Source organism: Anolis carolinensis, chromosome 1, assembly GCF_035594765.1.
Source record: "Anolis carolinensis isolate JA03-04 chromosome 1, rAnoCar3.1.pri, whole genome shotgun sequence".
Classification (NCBI taxonomy): Eukaryota; Metazoa; Chordata; class Lepidosauria; order Squamata; family Dactyloidae; genus Anolis; species Anolis carolinensis.
In genome coordinates, this window is record NC_085841.1 from 71,190,281 (window position 1) to 71,202,730 (window position 12,450).

Genomic DNA, 12,450 nt, shown 5'->3' on the forward strand with positions numbered 1-12,450 from the left:
AAAAAAGAAAAATCAAAAGTTAAATCAACGGAGCATGAATAGATTAAGATCCATGACATAACACTCTGAAACAGGTTTCTCCCCATATGCAGGTCAATTACTAGGTATAAGTCTAGTAATTTTAGTCAAAAACTCAACCCACCAAAGCTGGGTTAATTTATCTAGCGTGTACTATACCTTTACTATTTTTTTTAAAAGGAACTATCCCATTATCTGTGTAGAAAGGAAAAAACTGAGACTTTAGTTTGTCCAGGAAGAACTTAAAAGGAGCACTAATCCACCCTACTTTCCCCCTTTCTAGCCTTTTAAATGTCTGGGCAGGAAATTGGCAGCAGTAGTAGCCAGGGCAGCTGGTTTCTGAAAGCGGTACTGGTGCTTTCCCTTCCCTGTCAAATGGCCATCAATTTGGTCATATCAAAATCCATAATTTTGCCCTAAAGGCTAGTCTTGATTTATATATGAGTATATAGGGTAAATATTAGTGTTGTGCTTTTGTATGGAATTGCTGTTAGTTTTGTGTAGTTGTATTCATTTCCTCTCATTTTCGTATTTGTTCCTGCTAATGAAAATGGGACTATACGAACAGGACTGGCTTATGAAAAAAACAAAAATTTTCAGATCATTGGCTGCAATGGAAGGGCTTCCGAGACTCCCCCCCCACCACCACCACTCTCCATTTTTGGACTAGAGGGGTGAAAATCGCCACACACGGAAGGCACTTTGACCCCTTTTTAGCCCACCAACTTTTTTAAAGTTTGGGTCTTCCCCAGAATACTATTATTATTAATATTATTATTAAGACCCATTGGTACTCATCAGATATAATGGGAAAGCAGCCCACTGTGCAGCTTTCATTTTTGTGTTGCTGCTCGTTTCTTACAAAAATGTCGTCATTTGTTTTGTGTAGATAAATGGTCAAAACGAAACGGTAGCATGAAGGAAACGAAGGAAAAAATTTCATGCACACCTCTAATAAATATGTATATACTGTTACTAAAATGAAGAAATACATCCTACGATCTAGAGATAAGTACTGTTGATGGAAAATCTTCCATCCCAATATTACTAGCACACATAACCTAGAAAACTTTGTACATCCCTTAGTCTAAAAAAGTTATTGTTCATCCAGATAAAGGTGAAAGAAGTTTGAGAATACCTAATGTGGACCCTAGATACTGAACTGCCAGACTTCGTCCAGTTTCAGTACTCTTGCTTTTAAATTATCCCAAACAGGGGGCTAAGGGAGCAGTTCTTCTTGAACAACCTTTCTGAGGACTGCTCTAGTCAAGTTATTATTGTGTGCTTTCAAGTTTCTCAACTTACGGCAACCCTAAGGTAAACCTATCAAGAGCTTTTCTTGGTAAGATTTTTTTAGAGAGTTCACCCTTTCCATCCTCTGAGGCTGAGAATGTGATTTGGCCAAGGTAAACCAGCAAGTTTCTGTAGCTGAGCAGAAATTAAAATCCTGATCTCCAAAGTCACAGTCAAACCACTGAACCAGGTGAATGAAGCATACTAAAATACTAACATGTTGATTATAATGATATTACATTGGTAGTAGAACAGTGGAAAAAACTGAAAAATTTAAGGAACCCTGGAGCACAATTACACATTTTCAGAAAAGTAAGCAACCTGAGGCTTGTCTGGATAACTAGAGACTGACCATCCCAGAATCAATATTTTAGTTAGTTTGTTTGTTTAAATGTTTCTTTAAATACCAGCCAACTTTACACACAAGATTCCCTGCCAAGGCAAATCTTTATAACAAAACTCAAAACACAGAAATAAAATACCTGGTATTTCTTTTTTTAAATGCAGCACAGAAAGTGGTAGTTTTTAAATACAGTACATCTTCAGTATTAGCAAGACCAGTACCCACAAGTTATTCTCCATTTAAAAAAACTCTGTCCTCTCTAGGCAATTTCTGCGTCCTTCGGGGCACTTATATGGCGTATTTCCACCAGAAATTAATCATAAAGTCACAGTGGAGACCCTGTAAATACCTAGAGAGATATTCTCTAGGCATAAGTCCTCCAATACAATTCTATAGTATACATCTGCCAGAAATTATTCATTTCACTAGTGTTCACTATGTGTACTTTAATGTTTCACTGCAAGTCTTTCAACGTATCCCTCATAGATATGAGGGTTGTACTGTATAAAACAAACAATAAGCATATGCGATTTTATATAACAAATATAGAAGCATTAACAAATTAACTGAAAAATCTTGAGAAAAAAACAAGTGAAATTAATGGCCCACTGGACTCATGGGTGGTAACGAACCTGGAGATTGAGATTTGTATGAGTAACAGGGTTGTTGTATGTCTTTCGGGCTGTGTGGCCATGTTCCAGAAGCATTCTCTCCTGACGTTTCGCCCACATCTATGGCAGGCATCCTCAGAGGTTGTGAGGTATGGATATCCATACCTCACAACCTCTGAGGATGCCTGCCATAGATGTGGGCGAAACGTCAGGAGAGAATGCTTCTGGAACATGGCCACACAGCCCGAAAGACATACAACAACCCTGTGATTCTGGCCATGAAAGCCTTCGACAACACATTGTATGAGTAACAATTTCTACCCATTTCTGTTTTCTGCCCATAATGAGTGAGATTTATCGGAATTGGAGGTGAGAAAAGGGAACATGTGCTGTCCTAAGGAAAAAAATTCTTACTGCATCTCTAACTCTCTCCAGTTTATTCCCAACCAGAGAGGAAAAAGGAAAATGGTCTTGCCACCACATGGTGGGGTTTGATGTCTCCTTCTCCATGGCTAGAACGTTCCGCAGTAAGTTATCAATCTGCCATTCTCAATTAGTAATTCATGGAAATTACCAGAGTGTAGAGAACTTGCTGGAGCAACCATCTACTAAAGGATGCCCTAGTAGAGGCAAACTGGCCCGGCCTATAGCATTTTGTACAAGTGGCAGGAGCAACCCCAGGTAGCACCCACTTTAAATGTCACTAATACTCATGTAAAAATAAAAACCACTTAAAAGTGCTGCCATATTTCCTTTTTCTTGTTTATTCCCCCTCACTTTCTTCATCCTTTGAATGTAGGAAGAGGTTAACAGAACTACTTCTTTGAAAGCATCTGGAGGGTGTCATATAGAGGAATCATAGCCCTGTAAAGGCCATGGTAACTTTGGGAAACCAGCCAATGCATAGAATTAGTTATGAAAATCAGATTAACGTTACAAAATCCTTGTCGAGATCTATAGGAAATTTTACTCTTTGAGAAGGAGCTCTGTTTCATCACATCCAAAAACTGAAGGTCAGGCATCTTGAAGTCGAAAGCATGGACACATGACAGATCAATAGCCAAACAAAGTCTTCAGCACAGAAGAGGAAACACCATATACAAACAGAGAAGCTGACAGAGTATAGAAACCTTTGCACTTACCTACTGAGAAATAGGTTTTGGCTTTTATGTCATATGCACAAATAGTACTGGATCCTCCACATGCTAGGGCATTACCACAGAGATTTATTTTATAGTGCACTTTTTCTGGATCAACAGCTTCCCATGTATAACTGAAAGAGAGAGAAAAAAAGATACAGTTGATAGGAGTAACTCAACTCAATTCAGCTAAGGCAACTCAAATAAATCTTTAAGCTAGCAAGCTTTTTATTCAGTTTACACCTTCAAGAAGCAAGGACTTGCTCTTTGATCTTGTATGATGCCTCCAAATTCAGTGCTGTCATAACCCCTTTCATGTTGAAATTAAGAAAGAGCTTAGTGAATTGATGGAAGTGAAGTAGTGCCTTAGAATCACCATTTTTCAGTGGATCCATACTATAGCACCACTATAAAACTCATCGCCACACCATGAATTAAAGCATTCAGATTCCAGACAGTTGTCACATTTATTTCTGAGAGTGTACTCTCACTGTATACTGAAAATACTTTATTGAACTAAATGCATTTTAAATCACTTTTTCAAGAACTGTTACTTTTGTCTACTTGAGACAACCAAAACAAAGGCATGAGAGGAACCCAAAGGAGTACTGCTTCAACATCAAAATTCATGGAAGACGGTCCATTCCAGCCAACTGCTTCCTTTTTCATGCAATATAGATTTTCTTTAAAGGGACATGTTTTGGAAGCGCATTCAATTCAACAGAGCTTTGCAAGAAAACACTGTCCACTTTGGAAAATTTCTGTCACTTTTAGATATTTGTTTACCCAGAAATATGTGCAATCTGCATCCACTCCATTTTCCGCTTCACCAAGTGGCAAAAGGCAACTATTTATGGCAATTTAAATAAATTGCCTTTAAATACAGTCAATTTTTCACATTCACTGGGGTTGAGGCACAGGACCCACATTAAAGAATAAAATTACTATGAAGACATAGAGACTCCTATATAAGTCTTCTATCTACAAATCGCTAAGTCCCCTAGCATGACTTTATGGTCAACTTCCAGCAAATAACAGAATCACACTGGAGGTGCTGAAGCATTCCAAAAATGACATTTTAATCAAATCTACAAATAATCAAATCAGCAAAAGCTATACCCATAAATTTGGAGGCCTGACAATATTATGTGCCCCAAATCTTGAACTTCAGAATACAATAACCTAAGAATTTCAAGATTACTTAAGAAGAGAGAATAACTGGAAAGATATGCATTTAAATTCACTACTAAACTGCACATTTAGTGTACTGGCAAGAAAGTAAGAACAGCGCATATAACATATTGTCAGAAACAGTATTCATCTTTTTTAAAACTGACACTGCTAATTGAACATGAAACTATAATCGCACACTGCCATACAAACAGTAGATGAGATAAGAAGGTGGAGTTCAAAGTATTGGTAGAGTTGTTCATGCAGCACTGTCCAACTTTCAGTAATTCACAGGGTTTCTAACATTGTTGCTTGGAAGTGCATCCCACTCTTTAATTTTTGATGTAAAAGCAGCTAATGCATCTTGTATAATTTAACAAAACCAAAAATATCACTATTATTAAGAATTGCCATTGGCAAAAAGAAAGTGTGCTTCATCTAGGTTATTAATCTTTAATCCCAGGGTAGGCAGTATAAGACTTTCCAGAGTTGTTGTTTGACTACAATTCCCACTTGCCTCCTTCTTTGGTTATGCTAGCTAGGGCTGAGGGGCGCTAAAGTCAACATATGACGGCCATATGTTGCCCATGGCTATGTCAGTCCAGGCTATGTCAATCTGAATTTATATACACATATATTGTATGTAGGGTAGCTATCCAATCACCTGCCTGCCATATTCTACTCTATGACTGTAAGGTTTGCATTGCTCTGTGATGGAAAATTACAAGAGCTAAGCAGTTTAAAATACAATGCATTTATACTGCAATACTGCATTGCTTCACTAATTCAAGAGGCTGTTTCATTAGTATACAAATGAAACACCGCCCTTTTGACAAAGACCGTCAAGAAGAACACACCTTAATCATATAGTAAAGCACTATTTCAAGCGTGTGTTCATTCAATCAGAATAACAACAACTCCTTTTTCATACTGCCCTGAACAAAATATATTCAATTATAAGCAATTATCTTTCATTTCTAAATTGGTCGTGCTAGGTTCTATTCTTTCTATTGAAAAAATTATTCCTATTTGAAAAGTTTCACAATCTGTGCTTGTAAACTTCAAATTCTAATGAAGCATAGCAGCTAAGAACAGAAACTGAGCAACAACAAAATTCCTGGTTCACCTCTCGCCTCTGCTGTGAAATCACGTGACATTAACAGCAACATTTACTCACTCTCAAAAGTAACTTAAGGCATAAAAATACTAAAGCAGGCATACTATTGTTTAAGAGTGTAATTGAGAAGATTTGGTCCTCCAGATTTTCCTAGACATGCTTGGACATCCTCTGATAGAGGAAATCATTACAAAAGTGAAGTCCTCCTATGCAAAACAAAACACAGTTCATCAAGAAAACTGTGTGGGTTGACAGTGACAGTGTGTCTACAAATTAATTGTTTTGATAACTTCCATACAGGACATGAAAGATTGAAATTTCTGAGAAGGCAAGCCAAACCTGTTTTAAATTATCCAGAGAGCCTCATGAATGCCTTCTTTTCCCTACAACATGAAGTTGTGATGCATTAAATAGGGTTCTGATTCCTTATCATTTCCTTGGTAAGAGAACTGGTTTCATCTTCAAAAACTGACTTAGGCTTTGATCCTATACACACTTACCCAAGCACCACTGAAACTATAGGATATATTGCTGAACAAACATACATTGGATTGGATAATAAGTAGACTGAGAACATGAAGTTGGTAGAATGAGCTTTCATAGACTAAGTCTACTTCCTCAGATGTAGAAAGAAACTATAAAATGTAGCTTTAACATTGTGGTTTTAACAGTAACATGGTTTTAAAAAATGGGAGTAGAAGAATGTTTCCACTGCAAGGGGCTGGGAGCAGAAACTTTAGGACCTAAATTGGCCTCTTATCTGTCCACCTGCATGTCTGACCAGACATGCTTTTCTCATCTAGACAATACACATGAATGAGCATTTGTAATATTTCAGGTAATATATGCATAGGCAAAGGTAAAGTTTTCCCCTGACGTTAAGTCCAGTCGTGACAGACTCTGGGGGTTGGTGCTCATCTCCATTTCTAAACCGAAGAGCCGGCGTTGTCCATAGACATCTCCAGGTCATGTGGCCGGTACGACTGCATGGAGCGCCGTTACCTTCCCGCCAAAGCAGTACCTATCGATCTACTCATATTTGCATGTTTTCGAACTGCTAGGTTGGCAGGAGCTGGGGCTAACAACGGGTGCTCATTCCGCTCCCAGGATTTGCACCTGGGACCTTTTGGTCCACAAGTTCAGCAGCTCAGCACTTTAACACACTGTGCCACCAGGGTGATAAATAATATTGTATGCAATTAGTCACATTACCCTCTGCATCTGTCTTTTATTCAGGAAGTAGTGTTGCAACTACTCATAAACCATCACTGAGTCTGTCAAATGCTTAAAGTCAGCTAAAATTCTTGCACTGGGAGAGTGACTTTGAGAGAAACTGAGAGCATATGACCCTACCAATATATAACTGCAGCTTTCATCACTCATTACCACTGACTATCCTGGCTAAGGTTAATGGACGCTCTTGTCAAACACTATCTAGAAGACCACAGGTTTCTCATCCTTTGAGTTAGAATACAGTCTTCTGAATTGAAGTTCACCCACAAACAGGTACACCCTTCCTCAAAAAAATGCTCCACAATGGGAATATAAGCATGAAAGGAAGACTGCCTAGATAGAAAGAAAATGAAACAGAAAGCTTGAAACATAGGTTTCATTAGTCTAAAGGACAATCTCATTAGAGGTAAATGAGCAGATCATTAGGATGCTAATACAGTCTCAGTGGAGACAATGTCTACGTATCTGGCCTGCATATTTTTAAAAGAAAGCAATGAATATAAAGTCAACAGAAGATATCAAAGCTGTCTCATCCTACAGGTTTAGATTACATTGGAACCTACCACTCAGCAAAATGAGTATCAATATGGTGAGACAAAACATCAGAATCATAGCTGTAAGGTTAAAAGGGATCCTAAGAGCTATCTAGTCCAGTGATTGTTAAGCTCCTGATTTGGACAGACTGGTGGATAAACTAGCTTTCACCATTATTAATGGGTACATGATGAATTCTGTGAGACACCATTTTAACTGCCATGGCTCAATACTATGGAAACTTGAGATTTGTAGTTTAGTGAAACACTGTTTGACATAGAAGACTTTGTAGAATGATGTCTCCAATGAATCCATGACACTGAGCCATGCCAATTAACATAGTATCAAACTGCTTTCATTTTACAGTGTAGATATGCTCAACAAACTAAACTTTTGAACCATTTATCACAAATCCATGAGATTGTTCAAAACTTACTTTTTTATTTTATCACCAAAAAAGCTATTTCACATCACAATTTAACATACCTTATGCTTATGCTGGAAACAGAACAGGTTTTTCCTGCTGCTTATATTTACAGCTGCACACATTACAGCAAGTATAAGTTATCATTTTGATTTCACTAGATCCAGCCTATAAACCAGCCACATACACCACCAGATAGAGTTATATCTGCTTACATAGAAAAAAATCCTATGCCAGATAATTCAGTAACATCCTATAACAGCATTCTTCTAGGGAAATTTTCATTCAAATGCTTTTGGCAAAGCGTAATAGTGTGCATTAAAAAAAATCTTGTTGCTATCCTAGTCAGAAAGCTAACCAGAAATGAACAATGTTCTAACAAAGAACGAGGAAAGGAGGCGTACATTCCTCAGGTTTGCCATTAAAGACACAGTCCCAACAAACAATGCTCCCTAAAAAGATTCCTTGTAGAACTTCTCTTGTTGTGAAATAACTTCTCAAACTTGTAGAGAAGCACATTTTGTGCACGGCTCCTCAGTTAAAATAACTTCCTTGTTGATAAACCCTGCATGTAAATGGATTTAAAAAAACACCTAGCTTGTTTGCTAGAGAACAGACATAAAGTACAATTAAAGAGATAGTATTGGGAGCTTTTTTTACAAAAAATATACACATTTAAACAGCTGCAACCAACACTACAGAAAGAGAAATTATTCCAACAGAAAGAAGGCCAGTTTGAGAAGTAAATCAGTTGCATATCCCTCACCAGGAAGTTCAATATGTTACAAAATATGTCCATATGGATGGCTGAGAAAGTGATACCTTTGTTTCCTAATGGTTCCATCTAACACAAATTTTGTTTCATGCATAAAATTGTTCAAAATATGGTAGATAAAATTACCTCCATGCTATATTTGGAGTGTACAGGCAGTCACCACGTTACAAACATTGGTTCTGTAGGTTTGTTCTTAAATTGAATTTGCATATAAAACAGAACAGATACATTTTTAAAGTGCAACTACAGCATATATGAAAGGTCTTTAAGATTGGAAACACACAGTGCATTTTTGAAGTAGTCATCTGATGCTTTATTACTGGGCAAGCATTACCTCACCTAAAAAGCAAGAGTGGCCTTCCTTAGGATGCATCTCCACCAGACATAGGCCAACTTGGACCTTCCCCTCCAGGTGTTTTGGATTTCAACTCCCACCATTCCTCACAGCCTCAGGACCTTTCCTTTTCCCCCTCAGGAAAGGGCCTGAGGCTGTGAGAAATGGTGGGAGTTGAAGTCCAAAACACCTGGAGGGGAAGGTCCAAGTTGGCCCATACCTAGTCTACACTGTAGAGTTTGACAGTACTTCAACTACCCTGGCTCAATGCAACGAGGTCATGGGAGATGTAGTTTTGCAAGGTATTTAGCCTTCTCTCGCCAAACTACAACTCCCAGCACACCACAGCACTAAGCCAAACTGTGTTAATTCAACAGTGTAGATGCACCCATTGATTATTTCTAATTCCCACTCACCTGCACAGGTCCTGGTAATTGAAGGCGCTCTGGGCCGCTCCCTTCTGGCCCAAGAGGAGAAAGAGAAGAGACAACGCGAGGGGAGCCCCGAAAAGCGGGGCGAAAGCGGGGTGCCTCATGGAGAGGCCTCTGAGGGGCGCCGAGGCTACTCCGCTGACATGTCGAGAGGCAGCCAAGAGGGCGGGGTCACGTGACACATACACACTCTCTTTCGCCCTCGCTCGCCGCTGCTCAGGTGACCAGCCCCGCGCCCATCACGTGCCGGCAGTCATGTGAGCCAGGACCAAGAAGGAAGAGAAGACGGAGCGGGCGAAGCCGATTGGCTGTCGTGATACCACTGCCTCCAATCACAATGATTGAATCAAAAAGAGAAGCCGTTCTCATGAGAAACCCCGCTGTGTCCGGTTCGCTGATTGGACGAGACGTTAGGCGTTTCTCCTCGGAGCACAGCTGCTGGGTATTGGAGAAGGGTTGTGAAACAAAAGCGTTTAATTACAAAGGGGGGGGGGGTGCAGAATGGGGCTCACACATGCAAGTCATTCATCCCCTTGATGTTGCAAATCACGTGTGATGGTTTCATTTCTAAAGCCCCTTCCTCTCTCTCTCTCTCTCTCTCAGTCGCATAGTAGTTTCCGACTCTTCGTGACCTTATGGACCAGTCCACGCCAGAGCTCCCTGTTGGCCGTTGCCACCCCCAGTTCCTTCAAGTTCATGCCAGTCACTTCAAGGATACCGTCCATCCATCTCGCCCTTGGTCGGCCTCTCTTCCTTTTTCCTTCCATTTTCCCCAGCATCGTGATCTTTTCCAAGCTTTCCTGTCTTCTCATGATGTGGCCAAAATACTTCAACTTTGCCTCTAGTATCCTTCCTTTCAGTGAGCAGTCGGGCATTATTTCCTGGAGTATGGACTGGTTGGATCTTCTTGCGGTCCAAGGCACTCTCAGGATTTTCCTCTAGCACCAAAGTTCAAAAGCGTCTATCTTCCTTTGCTCAGCCTTCCTTATGGTCCAGCTCTCACAGCCATAGGTTACTATGGGGAATACCATTGCTTTGACTATGCGGACCTTCGTTGCCAGTGTGATGTCTCTGCTCTTCACTATTTTGTCAAGGTTGGCCATTGCTCTCCTCCCAAGAAGTAGACGTCTTCTGATTTCCTAGTTGCAGTCTACATCTGCAGTGATCTTCGCGTCTAGAAATATAGTCTGTCACTGCCTCAGCTGTATAATAATAATAATAATAACAATACTTTATTTTTATACCCCGCCTCCATCTCTCCAAAGGGACTCGGGGCGGCTTACATGGGGCCAAGCCCAGATAAAACAGCAAACAACATGCAGTAACATCAGAAAATACAGACAAAAAGTAAATTAACACTCTAAACATAATAAAAAAACCTATATGTATAAAAGACAATCATGGTAAAAATATTGATTTGGCACCCAAGTAGATAAAATAAAATGAACTGGGTAAAGTGCAGTGAGTGAAAATTGCAAACGAGGTAGATATTTAAGTGCTATCATCGAATAGAAGAGCAACTTGGGTGGGGGAACCCTGTGACTATAGTACACTAATAGAGCAAGATAAAGTGCAACCAAATGAGGAAATTGTCGAAGAAACAGGTCTGTCATGGAGATGGGGAATTCACTCCCCAAAAGCCTGTTGGAAGAGCCAAGTTTTTAGGCTCTTCCTAAATATTGCCTAATCTCCCTGGGGAGCGAGTTCCAGAGCCGGGGGGCCACCACTGAGAAGGCCCTCTCCCTCGTCCCCACCAGCCGTGCTTGTGACAGTGGCGGAAGTGAGAGGAGGACCTCCCCTGACGAACGAAGGGATTGTGTAGATTCATAGGATGAGATACGGTCACAAAGGTAGACGGGTCCTGAACCGTTCAAGGCTTTTTAGGTGATCACCTGCACCTTGAATTGGGCCCGGAAGATTAATGGCAGCCAGTGGAGCTCCTTAAACGGGGATTGATCGCTCCAGTAAGGAGTCTGGCTGCTGGACTAGTTGGAGTTTCCAGGCGATCTTCAAGGGCAGCCCCACGTAGAGTGTGTTGCAATAATCCAATCTAGAGGTAACAAGGGCATGGCCCACCGTGGCCAGATTAGACTTCACGGGATATGGTTGCAGTTGGCGCACAAGTTTTAATTGTGCAAAGGCCCTCCCAGCCACTGCTGACACCTGAGCATCAAGCATCAGGGTTGAGTCCAGGAGGACCCCCAAACTGCGGACCTGTGCCTTCAGGGGGAGTGCAACCCCGTCTTTGCTATGAGATTTCCAGGCTGTATGGCCACGTCCCAGAAGTATTCTCTCCTGACATTTTGCCCACATCTATGGCAGGCATTCTCAGAGGTGAGAATGCTTTTGGAACATGGGCATACAGCCTGGAAAACTCACAGCAACTCAGTACATCTCCCATAATTCCATAGCATTGAGAAATGGCAGTTAAAATTGGGGTAGAATTAATGTCAAAATGCATTAATTCTACCCCACCTTTCACTGAAACACATTATTCTGTAATCTAAAGCAGGAAATCCTGTCGGCAGCTTAATACGGAAACCCTAAATCATTTAAAATTATCCCAATTTGTGGTTGTTTTTTGAGGGTTCACAAACTTTATTTCATGCACAGAATCATTCAAAATATTGTGTATAAAATAACCTTCTGGTTATGCCTCTTAACATGTATGTGAAGTATAACTGAATTTTGTGTTTGGATGTGGATCCCATCTCCAAGATAACTCAATATGCAGGTTCAAATATTTCAAAATCCAAAAATAATCCAATAATAATAATAAATAATCCAATACTTCTGGCCCCAAATTCAAAAGACCAAGGCCCAAGTTGAATAAAATCCACATTGAACTGGATTATATGGCGGTGTGGACTCAGATAACCCAGTTCAAAGCAGTTATTGTGGATTATCTGTCTTGATATTCTGGTTTATATGGCTGTGTGGAAGGGCCCCAAATGAAGTTGTGAATTGTATCTGGAAGCTCTTGGGGAGTCCTACTTTGTGGTTTTCGTTCCCCAGTTCCCACAGTAAA

General features: G+C 40.2%; 1 protein-coding gene across 1 annotated transcript in view; it reads right to left on the reverse strand.

Moving 5' to 3' along the window:
• Positions 1–9,665, reverse strand: part of igf2r (insulin like growth factor 2 receptor) — a 100,652-nt gene extending 90,987 nt beyond the window's left edge. The window contains exons 1-2 of the mRNA XM_062976611.1: positions 9,408–9,665; positions 3,408–3,538 (exon numbers count right to left, since the gene is read on the reverse strand). Coding sequence (XP_062832681.1) covers positions 3,408–3,538; positions 9,408–9,526 — 250 coding nt within the window. The 5' untranslated portion in view covers positions 9,527–9,665. The remainder of the gene's footprint in view (positions 1–3,407; positions 3,539–9,407) is intronic.
• Positions 9,666–12,450: the final 2,785 nt, after the last annotated feature.